This window comes from Camelina sativa, chromosome 4 (genome assembly GCF_030686135.1).
Source record: "Camelina sativa cultivar CO46 ecotype springtype chromosome 4, ASM3068613v1".
Classification (NCBI taxonomy): Eukaryota; Viridiplantae; Streptophyta; class Magnoliopsida; order Brassicales; family Brassicaceae; genus Camelina; species Camelina sativa.
The window spans coordinates 6,772,298-6,793,055 of record NC_141883.1 but is presented as its reverse complement, the minus strand read 5'-3'; the positions used below and the strand labels follow the sequence as shown (position 1 = coordinate 6,793,055).

General features: G+C 34.5%; 4 protein-coding genes, 3 non-coding genes and 2 pseudogenes across 8 annotated transcripts; all 9 read right to left on the bottom strand.

Annotated features, from left to right (window-relative positions):
- Positions 1–26: 26 nt before the first annotated feature.
- Positions 27–120, bottom strand: LOC147945515 (small nucleolar RNA snoR1). Its single transcript, XR_015597959.1, has one exon. It is a non-coding gene; the product is annotated as a small nucleolar RNA snoR1 (small nucleolar RNA).
- Positions 121–494: 374 nt separating this feature from the next.
- LOC104780025 (PWWP domain-containing protein 6 pseudogene) lies at positions 495–2,821 on the bottom strand (annotated as a pseudogene). The gene is made up of 2 exons (XR_015596617.1): positions 2,682–2,821; positions 495–2,526 (listed from the first exon to the last, which is right to left on the bottom strand). The product of XR_015596617.1 is annotated as a PWWP domain-containing protein 6 pseudogene (transcript).
- Positions 2,822–3,111: 290 nt separating this feature from the next.
- LOC104780026 (large ribosomal subunit protein bL12cx) lies at positions 3,112–3,921 on the bottom strand. Its single transcript, XM_010504486.2, has one exon. It carries the CDS (start codon positions 3,799–3,801, stop codon positions 3,238–3,240), a length of 564 nt encoding a protein of 187 aa, XP_010502788.2. The 5' UTR covers positions 3,802–3,921; the 3' UTR covers positions 3,112–3,237.
- Positions 3,922–4,003: 82 nt separating this feature from the next.
- On the bottom strand, positions 4,004–4,075 carry TRNAP-UGG (transfer RNA proline (anticodon UGG)). The gene has a single exon. It is a non-coding gene; the product is annotated as a tRNA-Pro (tRNA).
- A 314-nt stretch (positions 4,076–4,389) lies between these two features.
- On the bottom strand, positions 4,390–5,143 carry LOC104780027 (large ribosomal subunit protein bL12cy pseudogene; annotated as a pseudogene).
- Positions 5,144–6,456: 1,313 nt separating this feature from the next.
- LOC104780028 (large ribosomal subunit protein bL12cz) lies at positions 6,457–7,474 on the bottom strand. Its single transcript, XM_010504487.3, has one exon. The coding sequence runs from the start codon at positions 7,177–7,179 to the stop codon at positions 6,604–6,606; it is 576 nt and encodes a 191-aa protein (XP_010502789.2). The 5' UTR covers positions 7,180–7,474; the 3' UTR covers positions 6,457–6,603.
- TRNAP-UGG (transfer RNA proline (anticodon UGG)) lies at positions 7,407–7,478 on the bottom strand. The gene has a single exon. It is a non-coding gene; the product is annotated as a tRNA-Pro (tRNA).
- A 162-nt stretch (positions 7,479–7,640) lies between these two features.
- LOC104780024 (monodehydroascorbate reductase 4, peroxisomal) lies at positions 7,641–10,974 on the bottom strand. The gene is made up of 7 exons (XM_010504484.3): positions 10,622–10,974; positions 9,896–9,947; positions 9,696–9,776; positions 9,463–9,581; positions 8,984–9,203; positions 8,780–8,898; positions 7,641–8,586 (listed from the first exon to the last, which is right to left on the bottom strand). The coding sequence occupies exons 1-7, from the start codon at positions 10,739–10,741 to the stop codon at positions 7,831–7,833; spliced, it is 1,467 nt and encodes a 488-aa protein (XP_010502786.1). The 5' UTR covers positions 10,742–10,974; the 3' UTR covers positions 7,641–7,830.
- Positions 10,975–17,814: 6,840 nt separating this feature from the next.
- Positions 17,815–20,551, bottom strand: LOC104780023 (transcription factor MYB21-like). The gene is made up of 3 exons (XM_010504483.2): positions 20,024–20,551; positions 19,466–19,595; positions 17,815–18,430 (listed from the first exon to the last, which is right to left on the bottom strand). Exons 1-3 carry the CDS (start codon positions 20,175–20,177, stop codon positions 18,040–18,042), a joined length of 675 nt encoding a protein of 224 aa, XP_010502785.2. The 5' UTR covers positions 20,178–20,551; the 3' UTR covers positions 17,815–18,039.
- Positions 20,552–20,758: the final 207 nt, after the last annotated feature.

The window sequence follows — 20,758 nt, the reverse complement described above, 5'->3', positions numbered from 1 at the left end:
TAAAAAGAAGAAATTTTTGGTGGGATGGCTCAGAGTATTGCATAATATGCTCAAAGAAGAGGCTATCAAACTCTTCTCATACAAGAGGTGTCAGAAATTTAAGCATTGATCATCCTCGCCATACACCAACCAAACAATTCTCAAAACTCAACCGACACTAACTAAAGTAAAAAAAAAACATTCACATAGAACCTAAACCTAATCAGCAAGAGCAAAAACAAAGAAGCGGCGGAGAGAGATGCATAAGAATTAGGGTTTTAGTTTAGGTTAATGGTGATGTTGAAGAAGATGAACCTTGTACGGTATTTATAGATAGAGACTTAATGGGCTTATTCAATAAAAGGCCCATTAAAGTATTACTACCCTAACCCTCGGAGTCGTTTTAGCGGGTTACCTTCTTAGGTTAAATTCTTAACTATTCCGCCGGCAAAAGAAATCAGCTATTTTAGAGAAAGACTCAGATCAGAAGCCCACTGGGCCTAGAAATTAACCAATTGACAAAAGGAATGAAGTTTTTTTTTTCTTTTTCTTTTCCTTTGTTCTCGACAAATGTCACAGGCTTTTGGAACTCTAAACTTTCTGTCTCTCCTAAAAGCAAAGCTAGTGAAAAAAGTCTACTTCAACCAAACTAATTTAAGACGGACGAACAATAATCAACTTGCTTACCTTGTCAAGCAAGTTTCTTGATTCGTCTTCAAGCTTCATCTTCACTTCTTCTGTAATCATTCCCTCTGATTGATCCAGCAATGATCTCATATCTTCAAGCTTCTCCATCAGATACATTCGAGAATGCAATGATTGCGCTAGAGTTATTGTCGAATGTATAGCTTCTCTCCATGTCAAAAGTTCCAAACTTTATGTATGTTTTGATCAAATCATCTTTTGAAGGCAGAGTAGAACCAAGATCAGTCTTGATTAATAGCTCAACACCTGAAAATTGCTTCTCATTCGGCTCATCTCTAGTTTGCTCTTTCTCATCCATTACTTCAGGCTGATTCTCTCCATCTGAAAGGTTCCTCTTGTGAATCTTGTCATTGGCCCCATTATGATATGTAAAGCTTCGATACATGGACACAAACTCTCTCACCATGTCACACGAGTTATTGTAGTCTTCTGGATATTTTGTACTGAGAGCCACTCCTCGAATTAGATCCAGCATTTCCACTGATGTAGCTCCCAGTTTCACAATATCAACGGCTTTTTCAGGCGTCACTCGCTCTGCTGATTCTAATTTGCTCTTCCTCGCTCTGCAACTAAAATCTGTCATGTATTCAGGCGAAAGGTATTTGCTTTTCTTCCTCTCTCTTTTACCTGTCTGCACTAAAGTCTCGCCATTGTCATTGTTCCTTTCAACACTTGACGAAACATCAATCCTGAGCCTTTTGCTAAGTGCAGCAAATGGAGTTGCTAAATTAACATCAATTTCGATACCTGAACCATCATCTTTCTTGTCACTCTCTTCTAAATGGTTTGAGTCATTTGACTCTACTCTTTTCTCAATCTCCTCATCATCATTACTATCAACAACACCCTTTTTGCTCTTTCTCTTCCTCGACGACAAACTCTTCCCGTTGCTAAATTCTTCCTCAGCGTTTTCAACCTTCGACACTTCACTCAGTCTCCTCCACCGCCGGGTAGTAGAACCAGTGGTTGCTACATCACCACATTTCCTAGCAAACCCTGAACACTTTCTCAATGATCTCATCCTCCTCTTTGTCTTCAAGTCCTATGATATATTGATGTTCAACATACTTAGCTAAATCAAATCTTCCTTTACACCAATAAAACGCTGATATTTTCCTCTTCAAAACCTCAAACTCTAACAAATCACTATAACAAACCGTCTTCGCAAGGCCTTTAACATCATCAAGAACAACACCAGGTTTTTCAAGAACCAAAGAGGACACAATCTCTCTTCTAACATCAGGTACAACAACACCATCCTTAACTCCAGAATTAACAGCTACAGAACTAACCAAAGCCGCCGCATCATCACAAACCAAAAACTGCTCCACATGTTCACCAATCTCTCTCACAGCTTCTTCCACAGCACTTAGAAACCCTCTAGAAACACTCATCTTCGAGAACTCGTTGAAATTCTCAAGAAACGGTTTCAATTCCAATGGATTGCACCAAGCAAAGCTCCCATCACCAAAATAAGCCACAAGTAATTTACCCTTTTGCATTGTCTTCAAAGCCAAGTCTGAAGCATGTGAAGAATCATAAATCTGACCTGGCCACCATCGTTGACCATTGACTCCTTCACCCCACACAAAATCTCCCACATGGAACCCGTTTTCTAAAACCTCTATTTCTTCAAAATTATCTCTCAAAGACGAAACCTCACTCATCACATAATCTTCGATTCGTTCAGAGTCGTCGTCGTCGTTAACATCCTCCATCTTAACATCATCTTCCTCCTTCAATTGCTTATCAGAATCACCACCTCGTTCTCTGTTTTCAGAAACCCTAGAACCAGCCGTTAGCATATTCCCCATCGAACCAGAAGATTCTCTTCTCTATTCTCTAGACATTCAGACAACAACAACGATTAGAAAACCCCAAACATAAAACCTACGAGTACCAGACCAATTGAAAAGACGGGATTTTTTAATATCTTCACGAGAAAAAAACGTTAAAGGTTACACCTTTTCGAAGAATTAAGAAAAAAACAAAATCACCTGAGAAGAAGAAGCAGCGAATCTAGAAACAACACCTTCTTCCTCGTTTCCTGCGGCGTAAAGTTTTCGTTTTTTTTATGTTTGTTTGTCCTCTCAAGAATAATAATACTAAAGGTTTAGACTTTTGTGTGACTAATTAAGGCTTTTGATTTGATTATGTACATTTTTCTGATAATCATCTAATATTCGTTTTCGATTTCGTTTTATCATACGTTCATTAACTAATAACATGTTAAACTCGTGTTCTATAACATCATCAAGTCATCTCTCTTAATTTGGTTTTCTCGATCCGATTTTTGCGATTAAAATATCAAAATTTCATGGCAAAGCCATATTCCTCAAACTCTCTTTCTGTCTTATCTTGAGCTAAGCATTTCAACAAACACGTTATGTGCATCAAAACAAAGCACTTTGTGGGAAACTTAAACCGTTAATGGGAAACCAAATTGATTCAAAGTAGAGCAATTTCTCAACAATTCCAAAAGCAAACTATACTAAACAACACCAAAATGACTCATAAACTCCGAAATATCACATTTTTAAAAACCCTTAAACCTTAAGCAATGGAGACTTTGGCACCAGCTTCTTCAAGAGTCTTCTTAGCTTCTTCAGCTTCATCCTTAGTAGCTCCTTCTTTAAACTTCTTGGGCAACCCTTCGATAAGCTCCTTAGCTTCCTTCAACGCCAAGCTGGTCAAAGCCCTCACAGCTTTAATCACTGCGATACGCGAACTACTCGGAACCTCGTTGATAATCACATCGAACTCAGTCTGTTCCTCCACAACAGCCGCCGCACCACCGTCTGCCGGAGCAGCAACAGCCGCTGCAGCAGGAGCTAAGGACAGTGGGGAGACACCGAACTTGTCCTGGAGGTAATCGACGAGAATGCGAGCTTCTTCGAGGGTTAAGGAGGAGATTTCGGATCCGATTTTCTCGATTTTCTCCGGAGCTTCGACGGCGGCGATGGGACGGAGGTTGATTGCACGGTGGGTTGAAGCACCTCCGAGGCGAAATGGGAACTCGATTGCGGTGGGTTTTGAAGGGAAGTGATGGGTCGAAGAGGAAGTGAAATGAGATGAGGAACGGATTGAGGAAGCGATTGAGAGAGTCGTCGACGCCATTGTTTCACTCTCTTCTTCTTCTTCTTCCTCTGAGTGTTTTGGGATTTTTTTTGTTTGTCTCGCTCTCTTTGAGTGTGTTTGTAGAAGATGAGGATTAAAAAAAACAAAAGGATAAGGGGTATTATAGTCATTTAACGTAATGCGTACGTTTTGCTTATCATGTGCGTGAATACGTTTGAGAAGTTGGGAAAAAAGAAAAACAGGGGCGTTCCGAGAATCGAACTCGGGACCTCTCGCACCCAAAGCGAGAATCATACCACTAGACCAAACGCCCTTGTTGTGTGAAATCATACTTATATTTTCTTTTACTATAATCAAACATTATGTAAAACCTAGGCAAAACCAGTTACGAGAAGCCAAATTGATTAAAATTACACTAATTTTTGAAAGGTAAGTAAATAATTCCATGCTAGAAAAAGGAACTTCAACGGATTTAGCACCTTGTGATCCACTTTGGTTTTCACACATTGATCTGTTTCAGAGTTTTAGGAGTGGCCAAATGCAAACACTAGCACTATCGTAGAATTTAGCATAGACACTACCATTAGGTCCATATACGGATATACGGTACCTAACACCAAAACATGAAAGTTTATTAAAGTCTATTAAACACCAAAATAATTTTATGAAAGTCTATTAGAAAAAAGAAAAAACACTTCATGTTTTAAAAACTGTTAAAACTTAAACAATGGAAACCTTGGCGCCAGCTTCTTCAAGCTGTTTCTTGGCTTCTTCTGCTTCATCTTTTGTCACGCCTTCCTTAAACTTCTTCGGAAAACCTTCTGTGATGAGCTCTTTCGATTCCATCGACGACAAGCTAGTCATAGCCCTAATCGCTTTGATCACTGCAATACGCAAATTATCGGGAACGTCGTCGATAACCACATCGAATTTGGTCTGCTTATTCCCAGCAGCCACCACACCGCCAGTCTTAAGTGGAGGAGGGAAAGACGCAGCAGAAGGCGCTGAAAAGAGTATTGAAACACCGAACTTGTCTTTGACGTAGCCGACAAGGATGCTGGCTTCTTCCAGGTTTAGAGACGAGATATCTTCTTGATTTTCTTTGGAGCTTTGACTGCAGATATAGGATGGAGGTAGATTGCACGGTGGCTGAGCGTGGAAGATGAAGAAGAAGAAACACCAAAGCCAAACGGAAGTTGTATTGCGATGGGTCGAGAAGGGAAGTGATGTTCCGCATCAAGACCGGAAGAACAAGAGGAGGAGCCGATTGTGGTCGAGTTGGAAAGAGTCGTAGCTGCCATTTATTAGCTCTTCGGTTTCTTCTTCTTTATAGATTTGTCTTATGAGTATCTGTGTGTGCGTTTCTTAGACTGCACGAGAGAAGAAGCTGAGGAAGATAAACAAGAAAAATGATAAGCTCATAGTCTAAGTCTATCTGAGGCATAAGAGAACATGTGAGGAGGCACGTGAGAAGCTTGCTTGAAGAAGAAGAAGATATTTTGGTAACTCAAAATATCTGCAACAAACTCTTTCTTATAGTATAAATACTCACTCTCGTTGTTTAGAGAGCGGTATGCTGAATGTTGTATGATTTCTCCTGCGTGGGATCTAAGGGTAGTGAGCTAGAGAAGCTGTTGCTCTAGTCTCTGCTTTGTACAACAATTGGTATTGAGAATAAGAGAGTTTTGTATTCAGTTCTATTGAGAAGAGAGATAAGAGAGGTGATCGCATCTTCATCCTTATAAAAAAAACCCTTATCTTTTTTTATAGAAAGATACAAACCCTAAGTTTATTGATTCCTAAACTTTGGTTGATAGGTTTTAGATAATATTTACTTTCTAAAGTCACGATTTGTTTCCTTTTTTTTTAAAAGTCATTCGATTTGTTACCTTTTCTAAAGTTAGGTCTGTGTAAGAGAAGGCAAGGAAGTTAAATGTGAGAATTTTATATTCTTTGGAAAGTCGTTTGACAAATGGTTTAGAGCCCTCATAGGGACAAGTTGTTGTCTGGCTCTCAAGCATAACTTCTCCCTTTGTTTCTCTGTTTCAGTCATATCTTAATAAATTCAGTTCTATATCTAATATGCATTTGTAGTTAACGGCCCGGACATTAACATAGGTTAAACAACAATGATAAAATGATGGTTCCGATTGGTAATATCGTTTCAATAAGGCCGTTAAAGGTCTTTCAACGGCTATAGAAAAGGCAGTTTGGTAACAAGTGAAAAGAGGAAAAGTAAAGCTCTCAAAGAAAACAGAGATTAGAAGAACTTCTTTCCAAAATGTACTAATCTTGATTTCAGCATGCCCGAGGTTGATTTAGTGTTCATCGCAACTTCGATTTCCGAAGAGATAGTTTTCATGGATTTTTAGTTTGCTGCTGAAGAATCCATTTTCATGAATAATATGTTTCTTTCTTTACTGTTTTCCATGGTTAGATAAGAATCTACACCTATGTGGTATTACACATGGCAAAACACAAACAAATCACTTTCAATAAGTCTACAGATCCTATCTCAGTGAACTTATACTGCAACTATGTTTGTGCTAATGGGTCAATCACAACTATAGCTACCGTTTCATTGTTAAGCAACTAAATGTGTCTCCTAACTTCGTATGTGAGTGATCTATCTTATCCTCAGCTAGGCATTTCAACAAACATCTTATGTGCAGCTACTGTGAATCTACGCAACAATGGCTAAATCAGCATATGGGTAGCCAAATTTACTCAAATTACAACCATTTCTTAAAGTTGAATCAACAATTCCAAAAGCAAACTATACTAAACAACACAAAAGATCCCGAAATTTCCTGAAAAGAGAAGAACTTTTTATAAAAAACCTTAAGCAATGGAGACTTTGGCACCAGCTTCTTCAAGAGTCTTCTTAGCTTCTTCAGCTTCATCCTTAGTCGCTCCTTCTTTAAACTTCTTGGGCAACCCTTCGATAAGCTCCTTAGCTTCCTTCAACGCCAAGCTGGTCAAAGCCCTCACAGCTTTAATCACTGCGATACGCGAACTACTCGGAACCTCGTTGATAATCACATCGAACTCAGTCTGTTCCTCCACAACAGCCGCCGCACCACCGTCCGCCGGAGCAGCAACAGCCGCTGCAGCAGGAGCTAAGGACAGTGGGGAGACACCGAACTTGTCCTGGAGGTAATCGACGAGAATGCGAGCTTCTTCGAGGGTTAAGGAGGAGATTTCGGATCCGATTTTCTCGATTTTCTCCGGAGCTTCGACGGCGGCGATGGGACGGAGGTGAGTTGCGCGGTGAGTGAGTGTGGAAGACGAAGCACCACCGAAGCGGGAGGGGAATTCGAATGAGGTGGTTCGGGAAGGGAAGTGATTAGCGGAAGCGAGGGTTGGGTAAGATGAGGAACGGATTGAGCTTGCGATTGAGAGAGTCGTCGACGCCATTGTTTCACTCTTTTGGCTTCTTCGGATTTGAGTTTCGCTCTCTGTGTGTGAGTGTTTGGTTGGATTATAGGAGGAAGATGAGGGATAGAAAAATAAAAGATAAGGGGTAATTTGGGAAATTATTTAAGGCGTAGGTTTGCTATCATGCGCGTATAGACATAAATGAGCTTGTCCGAGTCTTCTTTTGACGATAATACCCTTGATGTTGAAAAGATTAAAAAAAGAAAGGGGCGTTCCGAGAATCGAACTCGGGACCTCTCGCACCCAAAGCGAGAATCATACCACTAGACCAAACGCCCTTATTGTAATAATCACAACTTACTCTCTTTTTATATATTCATTATTCTCTCTTTATATATCCATTACTAATTTAAGTCTTTAATGAAAAGATTATCAACACTTTATTATCCTTAAACAATAAAAAGTACCAATAGGGGTTCAAAGACTTTGGATCGAAGTTGTAGTGGAAAACATTTATGCATTAAAAAGAAGCATATAATAATCGTATACCAATGTTGTGTAATCACATCGAGTAGTTTGGACTCTCCCTTCTATATTTTTTTCCCACCAATGCTACAAACAACAAACAAGTTCCATTTCCAATGAATCCAACACCCCACATTTCAAAATCACTTGAAGTGGGTGGCTTTCTCACCATCTACGGCGTCTCCTCCCATACCAAAACGCAAACGCAGCTACAGATGCAGCCACAACGACTCCAGTAGCAGCATGCCATACGTACAAAGGCTTCTTCATCATCACCACGCTTGAAGATTGCCTCACCATCTCAGAGCTCTTAATATCTTTAACTTCAGGAACTTTATGCTGACTCACTACGGTCTGAGCAAACCCGAGTCCTTCTTTTTCCAATTCTTCCGAATCAATAGTCACAGCTGGTTTCAATTGTGTCGCCTTTGAGATGATTTCATATTCTTCTTTAGTCCCTCCTTCAAGAAAAGATCCAACAAGGTGACCCTTTTTAACCCAATACGCTCCAAACGATTTCCCGTCTTCATAATCTCCAAAGTGCACAACATCACCTGTAGGGTCTCCATAGAACTGCCATGAGAAGGCGAAGACCCTTGAGTAGAAGAATGGCAAATAGTCAAATTCTCCGGTCTTGACTGGATCCATGATGGCTGAAACTGCGTGTCGCGCTGATTTCCTAGCTGAGTCCACGTGCTCAAGCCTCCTCATTTCGCCAAATAGTTTCACTGGAAATGTAGCTACATCGCCTATTGCATACACTGAGCTGTCACTTGACTGCATTTTGCTGTTCACTTTTATCCCTCCTTTCTCTATTGTTAACTGTCCTTCAAACAAGCTTGTGTTTGGTCGTATCCCGATTCCAACCACAACCAAATCTGCTGGTAATTGGTTCCCATCTTTGAGATTGACCGCAGTGACCTGTAAATCAAAAACCAGAAAAGCTCGTACAATAAACAAACAAACTGAACAGAACAAGGCTCTTTCATAGTTTCATCATTGGACCAAGAGTATCCATTGTTCACCTGATTCTTCCCATCTTTAGTTCTATACATAGATGCAAAGTAGCAGACATCTTTCAAGTTGAATCTCAAGCTGAAGAAGAAAAGATTACCTTTCCATTCGAGTCAAACTCAAATGATGTTAAAACCGTTCCTTTTATGAATTTCACGCCTTTAGCTCTGTAGTAGTCTTCATACAAACTTGCAATCTTGGGCGTAAAGAGACGTGCCACTGTCATAAGAAACTAAAAAAGTCAAGCCAAATACACAAGCTTTCTCTCTTACACGTAAGTTGAGTAATAATTAAGAGTAATTACTGCAGTGAGCCTCTGGGAAAACCATCGTCACATTGATTTTGTTGATCACCAAAGATGCAGCACACTCCATGCCGATGTAGCCACCACCGATAACAACAGCATTCCCGTTGGAGCTTGATTGAATCACAGTGGCAAGCCTGTTTGCATCGGCCAGATCTCGTAAGTAACAAACATTTTCAGCATCTGAGCCTTCCACCCCAAATTCTTCGAGCTTCAACGCCTACTTGCACAAGCCACATACATTAAAAATAAGGACATGACTTTAGCATTTCAGTGTTCAAAGTATTAAAATAACATTAATTCCTTTAACAGTGTTCAGGAGTGAGCTGATTAGCATATATCATCTAATAGACATTCCACAATTACAAATCATTGTCTTCAGACTGAAGACTTCAGTTATTAATAATAAGGAATCACAGATAAATAAATCCCAAGGACAATAATATTTACAAACATAAATATTCTTGTGCAATCCATACCCGGGCACCAGTTGCAATGATCAAGAATTTGTAACTTATAGTCTCCCCAGTGCTAGATAAAAGAGTCTTCCTCCTCACATCAACTGACTTAACAAGAGTTCCAAGAACCAATTCAATTCCTGACAAAAGTATTTCACAAAATTATCTGAAAGAATCATGTAGTGTGTGTAGTCACAGCCAAAGTAAAACAGTACTTTCTCAATAAATAAATAAAAATGTGCAGAAGTAATTACCATGATCCTTGTACCATTTCGGGGTGAGCTTCTCATCATTAGCACCAACACAAGTGTGGAAAGAAGGAAGCCGTGCAGGAGCTGCAGATAAGATCATGAGTAACCATTACAAAGCCTAATGAGTAAACTATAACCAAATTCCTTATATGCATTTCCTAACTCCAAATGCAGAAACAGCACTCTACCAGGTTTTCTCTTACCTTCTGGCAGCAGAAAACCTTTGCTTAAGGCTGGCCTCTCATACGGTGCAACCTAGAAAACAAACAAAAAAAAAAAAGCAAATACCAAAGCTTATTTTCTACAGGGGGCGAAACAAACATAGAATCCACAACCAACACTTCATAACAAAACAAGCATGAGTGAAAAAAACACGAATCACAAACCAGAAAATAGTGAGTCAAGGGCTGTTTGGAACTAATAGGTAAACCACAAAATTGTACTGTCCTTCAAGGCTAGACGCTAACAATGTATTGACTCTTGCAAAGCTACTCTACAAGTAGTGTAACTTTTACCAAATACCCCAATTATATCACATCCATATACAAATTGCACATAATATCAAAAATCTTGACCTTGAACAAAATTCGAACTAAACACGTATAAGTAAGATTTGATTGAAACTGATCAGGTTTGTTGCTTGAGCTTCTGATACTTCAATTAACAAAGTATAATACCTAACCACCAAAACCCAAATCTTCAATCAACACCAAGAATTCCAAAAACTAGTGACATAGTTATACAAAACATCAGAGTCACTTAAAAAAGAAAAATAAATAAATAAATTCAAACTCTTCAGGTGAGAAAAAACTGATAAATTCAGAGCCGATACAGGACTCCAAAACAACAAGGATGATTTCGCAATCGAAACAAGAATAAAAATTCAAAATCTATCGATGAGATTAAAGAGATAGAATTGGGTTGCTTACGGGTTCTTCGGAAATGATACAGAGTTCGCCATCGGAGACACCTCTACGCGTGAATTCGAGAGCTGCATAACCAGCAGCAACACCTCCACCTAGAATTACATACACGAACGCTCTCCCCATGTTTTTTTCCTTATCACTTTCCCGAGAAAATCCTAAACATGACGATGGTTTTGTATGCTTGACAACAACAAAAAAATAAAAAATAAAAAAAGACGATGGTTTTGTATATTTTTTGTTTTTAATTTTCCGAGAAAACAAAATACTTTTTTTTTTTTTTTTTGAGGCACAGAAGAAAATAGAAAATTCTGTTATCTATGGATCTTTTAGTGAATGATATTCGACGATTTCGTATTGGTCATTTTACAATTTTACCCTTCTTTGACTTCTTTAATAAACCAACGGTAAAGATTAAGTTAACGAAGGATCTGGACCGTTAAATTTGTGGACCTAGCTTAACTCTTTGCTTGCACGACTTGCTCGGCCCATCATCATTGGTAAATGAGATTATTATAAATACCATATATATGATTGGTGTGAGTCGAAAATATTAGTTTGAAAATTCACCGTTTTTTAATTTATTAGTTATAAATTATATTTTATAGCCTAAAAAAAATTAGAAATTGTTTATCTCAAACTAGTTGGCATAAATGTTTTTACTTAAATGGTAAAATTAGTATGCCTTAATACTGACTTTTATAATGATTACTGACTTTTACAGTGATTGTACCAATCCACCAAGTCGGATGTTAGAACCTTTGTATATTGACAGATTCTATAATTAATAAAATCAAATTTGCTGAAAAAAAACTTTAATGGTTAACGGTTTATTTTTACAAATTTTTTCACAGAAATTTGATTCAATGAATCGTGTTATTCTAGAGATTAACTATAGCTTAACTTTTGTTAAAAAAAATCAAAAAGTACGTTAACCAAACGGTAAGTCCCGACAAAGACGACGTTTAGACATCTAACATGCATAAAAAGAAAACAACTTTGATAACTAAGAAATAAAATTGTGGTACACTATATCATTCTAAAAATAAAGTGCTTTTATCTTCAAACGGTTTAGTTTATTTTGTCTACAATAATTATTTAAAATATTCTTAAAATAAAGTGATTTCATTTTCTAATGGTTTAGTTGTTTTGTCTGCAATATCTATTCAAGTTTTTAATTTCTGAATAATAACAAATCAATTGTATTAAAGTACTATATGATTCAAATAGTAATAAAATATTAGATAAATAAAAAATTTGTTCGCATATAGACTATATGCATTGAAGAATTCTTTGCAACATCTACTCAAAAATAAAGTGATTTTATTTTCAAGTGGTTTGTTATTCAAACATCTATTCAAAAATTTGTTCGCATTTAAACTATTATCATTCTAAAAATAAAGTGATTTTATCTTCAAATGGTTTAGTTTGTTTTGTCTACAATAATTATTTAAAATATTCTTAAAATAAAGTGATTTCATTTTCTAATGGTTTAGTTGTTTTGTCTGCAATATCTATTCAAGTTTTTAATTTCTGAATAATAACAAATCAATTGTATTAAAGTACTATATGATTCAAATAGTAATAAAATATTAGATAAATAAAAAATTTGTTCGCATATAGACTATATGCATTGAAGAATTCTTTGCAACATCTACTCAAAAATAAAGTGATTTTATTTTCAAGTGGTTTGTTATTCAAACATCTATTCAAAAATTTGTTCGCATTTAAACTATTATCATTCTAAAAATAAAGTGATTTTATCTTCAAATGGTTTAGTTTGTTTTGTCTGCAATAATTATTCAAATTTGTCGTAAAATAAAGTGATTCATTTTTTAACGGTTTAATTTGTTTTGTGTGCAACATCCATTCAAGTTTTTAATTTCTGAATTATAACAAATGAATTGTATGAAAGTACTATATGATTCAAATAATAATAAAATATTAGATAAATAAAAAATTTGTTCGCATTTAGACCATGTGCATTAAAGAATTCTCCGCAACATCTATTCAAAAATAAAGTGATTTTAGCTTTAAGTGGTTTGTTATTCAAACATCTATACAAAAATTTGTTCGCATTTAGACTATTATCATTCTAAAAATAAAGTGATTTTATCTTCAAACGGTTTAGTTTGTTTTATCTGCAATAATTATTCAAATTTGTCTTAAAATAAAGTGATTTCATCTTCTAATGGTTTAGTTTGTTTTGTCTGCAATATCTATTCAAGTTTTTAATTTCTGAATAATAACAAATCAATTGTATTAAAGTACTATATGATTCAAATAGTAATAAAATATTAGATAAATAAAAAATTTGTTCGCATTTAGACTATGTGCATTGAAGAATTCTTTGCAACATCTACTCAAAAATAAAGTGATTTTATTTTCAAGTGGTTTGTTATTCAAACATCTATACAAAAATTTGTTCGCATTTAGACTATTATCATTCTAAAAATAAAGTGATTTTATCTTCAAACGGTTTAGTTTGTTTTGACTGCAATAATTATTCAAATTTGTCTTAAAATAAAATGATTAAATCTTCTAACAGTTTAGTTTGTTTTGTCTGCAATATCTATTCAAGTTCTTAATTTCTGAATGATAACAAATCAATTATACGAAAGTTCTATATGATTCAAATAGTAATAAAATATTGGATAAATAAAAAATTTGTTCGCAGTTAAAACATGTGCATTAAAGAATTCTCTGCAACATCTACTCAAAAATAAAGTGATTTTTATCCTCAAGTGATTTGTTATTCAAACATCTATTCAAAATTTGTTCGGATTTAGACTATTATCATTCTAAAAATAAAGTGATTTTATCTTCAAACTGTTTAGTTTGTTTTGTCTGCAATAATTATTCAAATTTGTCTTAAAATAAAATGATTTCATCTTCTAACGGTTTAGTTTGTTTTGTCTGCAATATCTATTCAAGTTCTTAATTTCTGAATGATAACAAATCAATTGTACGAAAGTACTATATGATTCAAATAGTAATAAAATATTGGATAAATAAAAATTTGTTCGCAATTAGACCATGTGCATTAAATAATTCTCTGCAACATCTATTGAAAAATAAAGTGATTTTTATCTTCAAGTGATTTGTTATTCAAACATCTATTCAAAAATTTGTTCGCATTTAGACTATTATCATTCTAAAAATAAATTGATTTTATTTTCAAACGATTTAATTTGTTTTGTCTGCAATAATTATTCAAATTTGTCATAAAATAAAGTGATTCATTTTTTAACGGTTTAGTTTGTTTTGTGTGCAACATCCATTCAAGTTTTTAATTTCTGAATTATAACAAATGAATTGTGCTAAAATACTATATGATTCAAATAGTAATAACATATTAGATAAATAAAAAATTTGTTCACATTTAGATCATGTGCATTAAAGAATTTTCATTAGAGGTTTAAAGAATATATATAAAAAATAATAATAAAATAAAAGTGAGAAAATATTTTCATTTTAGAATTTTTGAGAAACACTCAAGGGACTAACTTTCTACATGCCAATTAGGAATTGGTTTTGAATTCTAGAAAAAAAAAAAATATATATATATATATATATATATATATATATTAAAATAATAATTTTCTTGCATGCTATTACAAGTAATAGTGCATGAACTAATGTGCGTTATGATTTCATACCGAATGTGTAGTATTTAAATATTACATAAATTATTGTCGTAACAAAATTTGCCATCCAAGTAAAACGCAGTTAAAATTTTGTGATTGTTTTACACTCGAGAAATCGTGATAACAATGACTATCAATATAAGACGGTGAGTGAGAGAATCCGGATAACAGAAGCTTTATCATCTTTGTCCAACCGTTTCAATTGTTCTTTGTCAATTTGACTCTAAAAGATACGAAAAAACAAATTGGAGACTTGTGTAGAGCGTTAAAAACCAGAAAGAAAAAATAGATATGACGAATTGTAGTTTGTCACGTGTATAGACCATGAGGTGGTTGTCGTATTGGGATGTGTGGTCGAGATGAGGATCATGTTCCGAACGAAGATAATATAATCCAAAACGTTACAAACGAATACTTCTATATTTTATGGCTAGTCAGAAAACGAAGTTTTTATAGAGAAAAACGTAGATACATATCTCGGCCAAGAGGCTCATACGTTTCATAATCATCCTTTCTTTATTGTAGAGTACATAAGATCATCACTAAATTATATAACTTTTGTTTCTGAATGGTAGGATACGTGAAGTAAACAAAAACCACATGATGTTCTCATTTTTTTTTTTTTTTTTTTGTAGACTGAAAACATTTTGATGCAATATTTAGGTTTTGAATGGTATGGTATATTTTCATAATCATCCTTCATTATATGATATTAACTATTTAGCAAAAAAAAAAGAATGGTATGGTATATTATGATAATATGCTTAGGAACAGAGAGACAAAGAAACTCAAATAGATCATCTGGTTCATGAACAGTGGACGACTGGATATGGCCTACCTTTTGGGCTCTTTCACCAAATACATATGGGCCTTCTCTTACATGCAAGCCATATCGTGTGATGTCTCCTTCGTGTAAGGTAGTAGGCTATTTTTACCAGTGGACGACGTTTTAGCATTGTTAACCTTGGGTTAACATAGCATATATCATTTAATTGGATTAGGTGGGAACCGAAAATCTTCAGACTGAGTTTTGAACCCTAGCTTTCAAATCGAAAACGCTCTTTAATCACGAAAATTTCATATTATACGTATTAATCGATCAAATGACTTATTGCTCTTTATCGAAAGAGTTGTTACTCTCAAATCGACCCTTCACGTTCAACATCAGAGAGAGTTTCGCGTGGAATGCATGATTTGCACCGATAGAGTTAGTCGATCTAAACCACAAACAACCTTGATCAAACCGGAACCAAGTGACTGATCGAAATTGAATTGGAATAATTAGCCTGGTGAAACCGTATTCACATAGAATTATTTTCTTTTGTGTATCCGTTACTACACGTCGGTGTATTTCTGGGATCGGAGTGCTGAACATCACTTAGAGAAAAGTGTTGAGAAAACCGAACTAATAATAGTATCAACCAATTAACTAGTGATATGATAATTAGTTACAAACGTAGCTATAGCTACTTTAGTAACTCCATCGATAATAGTCAAAATCTTCTTAGATAGATGTGAGCCGACTTCAACATTAACTGAAAAAAGATTACAATGTCAAACTCATTGAGACGGGAAGAAAATGGTTTTTGCTATATATAGAAAGTACAGCTAAGGCATAAGGCTAGAACAATGCACAAGCAAACACACAAATATAGAGAAGATAAAAAACCCAATTCTTCCACGTTTATCTATATTGTAAATTTATATATAAACAACTTGTATATATATATGTTCGTGATGACCGACCCGCCATGTGATTTTTCCTTTATTATTCACATGGGAAGTCGACAATTCCCACATGATAAAAACGTTGGCCTAATCATATATATAAACATGTGGCCCAATTCCATATCTATATATTTCGAATTCATAAATTTACAGTTGAGAATATAGAATCTAGAATAAGCATAATTCGAGTTTTCTCACTTTCTGATATTCTATAAGAAATATAATGTGGCATAAATAGTTGCTTGTTAAAATAATAACATAATCTTAAATTTTATTAGGAATCTTAGGCATAAATCTAGAAAACATATATAGTTGCGCGTTATTAATAATAAATAGTTGAAACATACTACATTTTATTCCTAATCTAGCCAATGCATAGAGAAGAGTAAGTGGAGTTTGGATTTATCCTTTACACATGCTTCATTCGGACAAAATGTGTCGTTGCCTAAAGACTAAAGTTAAGAAGTTCGGTAAAGCTTTTAATGCTTTTGCCGTCTCGTTCTATAGTGCTTAACACTTCCAAACCTAACATCATGTCCCAATTAATCTACCCGATTCATACATAGTAATAAATAAGATGTACATATTTCTACGAGTTTATATCATCTGTAGACTATAGTCGACTCTTTTTGGCTTTATCATTATCAACATGTATGGCAATCTATATAATTGCGGCTCACAATTAGCTAGCCTTTGCGTCCGTACCTCATTGAATCTTATTCTTTTCATGTTAAATGTTTTTGGTTTCGAAGTATGGATAGAATAATGAAACGGAACCATTATGTAAACTTTTATTCATTTATTGAGATAAGTTGATATTTTCGGTTTTAGAGGTTGTGGCTATGATTCGTGGAGTTAGGCTCACGTCGGGTTCTACATGTTGAATGGCGATGCCCAAAAATGGATAAAAATTGTTGAATAAGGGCAACGTGAACTGTACCAAAAACTATCTATTTTTAGACACGATGTGATACGTGTCTTGTTGTGATTGGTAACATTAGGTTATGTATGTTTCATGATGAGTACGTCATCATGTGATATGGTACACACATCGATCCACATGTTTATAGGCTATATACATGCCTAACTCCTATGTTTATGTGTGTACATATATATATGGATGAACGTTGAAGAGTTGCTTCTCGTATTCATCATACGCGCAAAATGATTGCTCTGTTTTAACGTTATTTGTTTTGATGTCTTGCTCTGTTTTTACATTCCAAAACAAAACAAAAAAAAAATATTTAAATTATAGTATGAATGTTTTAACTATAATTTTATATGTAATTATATATCAATTGGTTAATGGATAATTGTACTGATTGAGTATGACATGAGATATGCGGATAAAGGCTTTTATCTTTAAGAGAACTACCGCATATGTTATGGTTATCAAATGAAAAGAAAAATGACCTTTTGATAGTACATTAATAAGTTAAAAGAAAAATGCATACGACGAGATTGGTGCATTCATTTGCACTGAATTCAGTATTACATAAACTTAAGATTACACCTTTTACAGAAATAAACAATTCATAACTGATCATTATATGTTAATTTGTTGCTTTATGAAAACTGATGTTTCGTTAGTTTCTGTGTATATATATAACTTGATATTACCAAACCCACTTTTTGTATAACTTTAGTGTTTTGTGCTATGAGGATTAATTAGACATTTTTGTATGTTTTTAATATATGTGAAAACTTCTAAACAAGGAAGTAAATAAACAAACCTTATTTACGAATTATTAATCATACGTAAATACGAATTGATGTTCTGCGGATATCTATATATAGTTTAATAACATAAAAATATCCAAAAAATATATGACCCCTTCAACAATTTTATTTATGTATAGCATGTGTTCAATAAAGATCCAATCTATGTATCAAGGATTCAGATAAATAACATTATATATTTTAATTATATCCCCAAACCTCGACAACGAGGCAAAAACATATACATGTCACGTACTAATAATAGTACTCCTAAAAATCATATATAAATACTCAATTAATATTCCATGTTGTGTCCACCGGATCAATCAATCAATTACCATTCAGTAAATGCATTGATGACCAAATATCATCCATACCCCAATAGTTTTCACCGCTTTGATCATCAACCGTCATCGGTATCGGATAATCCACTGTCGGCGTGGCCGCCGTCGAATAGTTACCGTAGTTGAATTCCATATTGATTTGTTGATACGACGTTGGTGTAGGAGAATAAGTCTCCATCGGTTGATCTTGTGTACAAAAGACATTATGGCTTGACGTGCTTGCAGCTTGGTCGTTGATCTCTGAGCTATGATGGGACCCAACGGACGATGTTGTTGTTGCATCCGCTTGCTTGATGTACTTTTGGATTCTTGTCCTCCAGAAATTTTTGATCTCGTTGTCGGTTCTTCCTGGAAGGTGTTTGGCGATTTTCGACCACCTAATCATACAATCAATTAAATATTAACTGATTAGTGGCATCATCATTTAACTATTAACGTAAGTTTATTATGACCTGATAATGAAGTATATTGGTGTGGGGTAAGAGAGATTTAAGTATATGAATGCATAGGACCAATGTAAGTACGTCTAGATGAAGCCAAAACATTAAGGTTTACGTCTATTTCAGTTGTGTTTGTCACGAGGCTTTTTAGGTTTGTACTATTGCTACATGTACAATGTTTGGATCTTTTTCATTTTCATTTTTCATTTTTTTTTCTGATAAAACTCAAAAAAAAATGCGTCAATAAACTGTAATTCTATGATTAACACGAAAAAGATGTCACTAAAATTTTGAAGGTTTTAAAAAGAAAATAACTCCAAAGTTAAAGAAAAGAAGGGTTACGAAAATGAGTATTATTTTGGCTCTTCCCGTGAAATTTTTTTGACCTTAAACCTAAGAATCAAATCTGTAACTAGTTAATTACAGATAAAATGAAACTATATTCACACTTCCTTGAAAAGAAAAAAAAAGATACCATTTATTTTGTTGAATTAGAGAATTGTACCTTGTATACTGGTGCATATATTCCAGCTCTATACATATAAACAAATAAAATAGAAATCGAATAAAGTACACAGGCATGGGAAAATCACTTGAATAAGTTTGAAACACTTTATTCGTAAAAACATAAAAATATAAGATTTTTGGGAAAAATATGTAGAGCTATGAAGTTTGGGTGAGAAATATAGGCACGAGTTATATATGTTGTTTTTGATAAAACGCACGAGGTTTAATGTTAGTGGCTATAAAAATTCCAACACGTGCAAACAAAAAGAAAAAAACTCTTGTTAGCGAGCTACGTACGTCTCTGAACAAAATTCGATCAAAGCTTATCACAAAGGTAATAAACACTTTTTTGCTTTAGTCACCAAATGTCTTGCTTTATTGTCTTTTCAAAGATCTACGTGGCATATAGCTACAAGAGTATATAAAACGATTCAAAGTTGATGTTCTCAAGTAAATTATAGTAACCTGTTTCCCCACTTAGCATGAAGTTCCATGATGATAAGTTGCTCCTCTGGCGTGATGTTTCCCCGTCGTACGTCGGGGCGGAGATAGTTTAGCCATCGGAGCCGGCAACTTTTTCCGGTGCGTTTTAGACCTATACATTCGTACACATAACATCATTAATCATTATATAGAACTCTTTTGATTATTTTACATAATTTTATTCTATCATTAGGCCATCACTTAAGCATATATATATATATATATATATATATGATCCACATACAAAAACGTTTTTTAGATTGATTCTTCAACAAAGAATGATTATAATAGATCATACATATTATACGATGTCAAAAAAAGTAGAGCATATAATTGTTATGAAAATATTGTTTATTTGTGTGTATATACATATATTTATTTATGTAAAAACAAAAAGAAATTAACGAACGTAGGTAAAAGTATATTTTTACCGTGTAAAGTAAAATCTACCTTTGCATGTTATGAAGAAACCCTAGCTAGTTTGTAATTATAAATTATTTGTGACTAGATTTGATCTCAAAAGGAAACTAAACGAACTACCTGCAGATTTGGCAAGAGAGTTCCAAACACCATCGCCGTGGTTGGCGATATAGTTGATGAGAATAAGATCTTCTTCCATCGTCCATGGTCCTTTTCTTACCTCTGCTTCTGCTGATGTTCCTGGACCTCCACTACTTCCTCCTCTTTTCTCCATTTTGTTATTCTTTATTTAATTTGATTCTATATACACAAGATCGAATTTTAATTATATATATATATATATATTTTATAGATAGAGAGAGAGGAATATAAAAGGAGTGAGAGAGTAAGAGAGAAGGTTGTGGTGAGTTGATATTGAAGGTTGTGGAAGGTGAGCTACTGCTTTTATAGAGACTAAATTCACCGCGTGATTAGCAACCTTTAATTAATCTCATTTCTTAATTAATTATGTATTACCTTAATCTTAGAGTGTTAATTAATCATAATTATTATTTCGTTAGGGTTTGTTTCATTCTACTATACTTATAACCCACATGGGGACTATGTATTTGTATCTTTTAAACCTAACCATCTATAATAACATGGTTTCATCCATCATGCCATATGTATATATATAAGTATTAGACTGAAGTGTCTTTTATGCATTAATGCATGGATGATGCACGCATACATGCATATACTCCCATATAGTTTCACATACATAGTTACTTGATTTGTATGTATTATTATTCTCGCACCAACTCATGGTGTTACTACCACTTAACCATGGATGATATATGAAGTTGATTTCAAGAG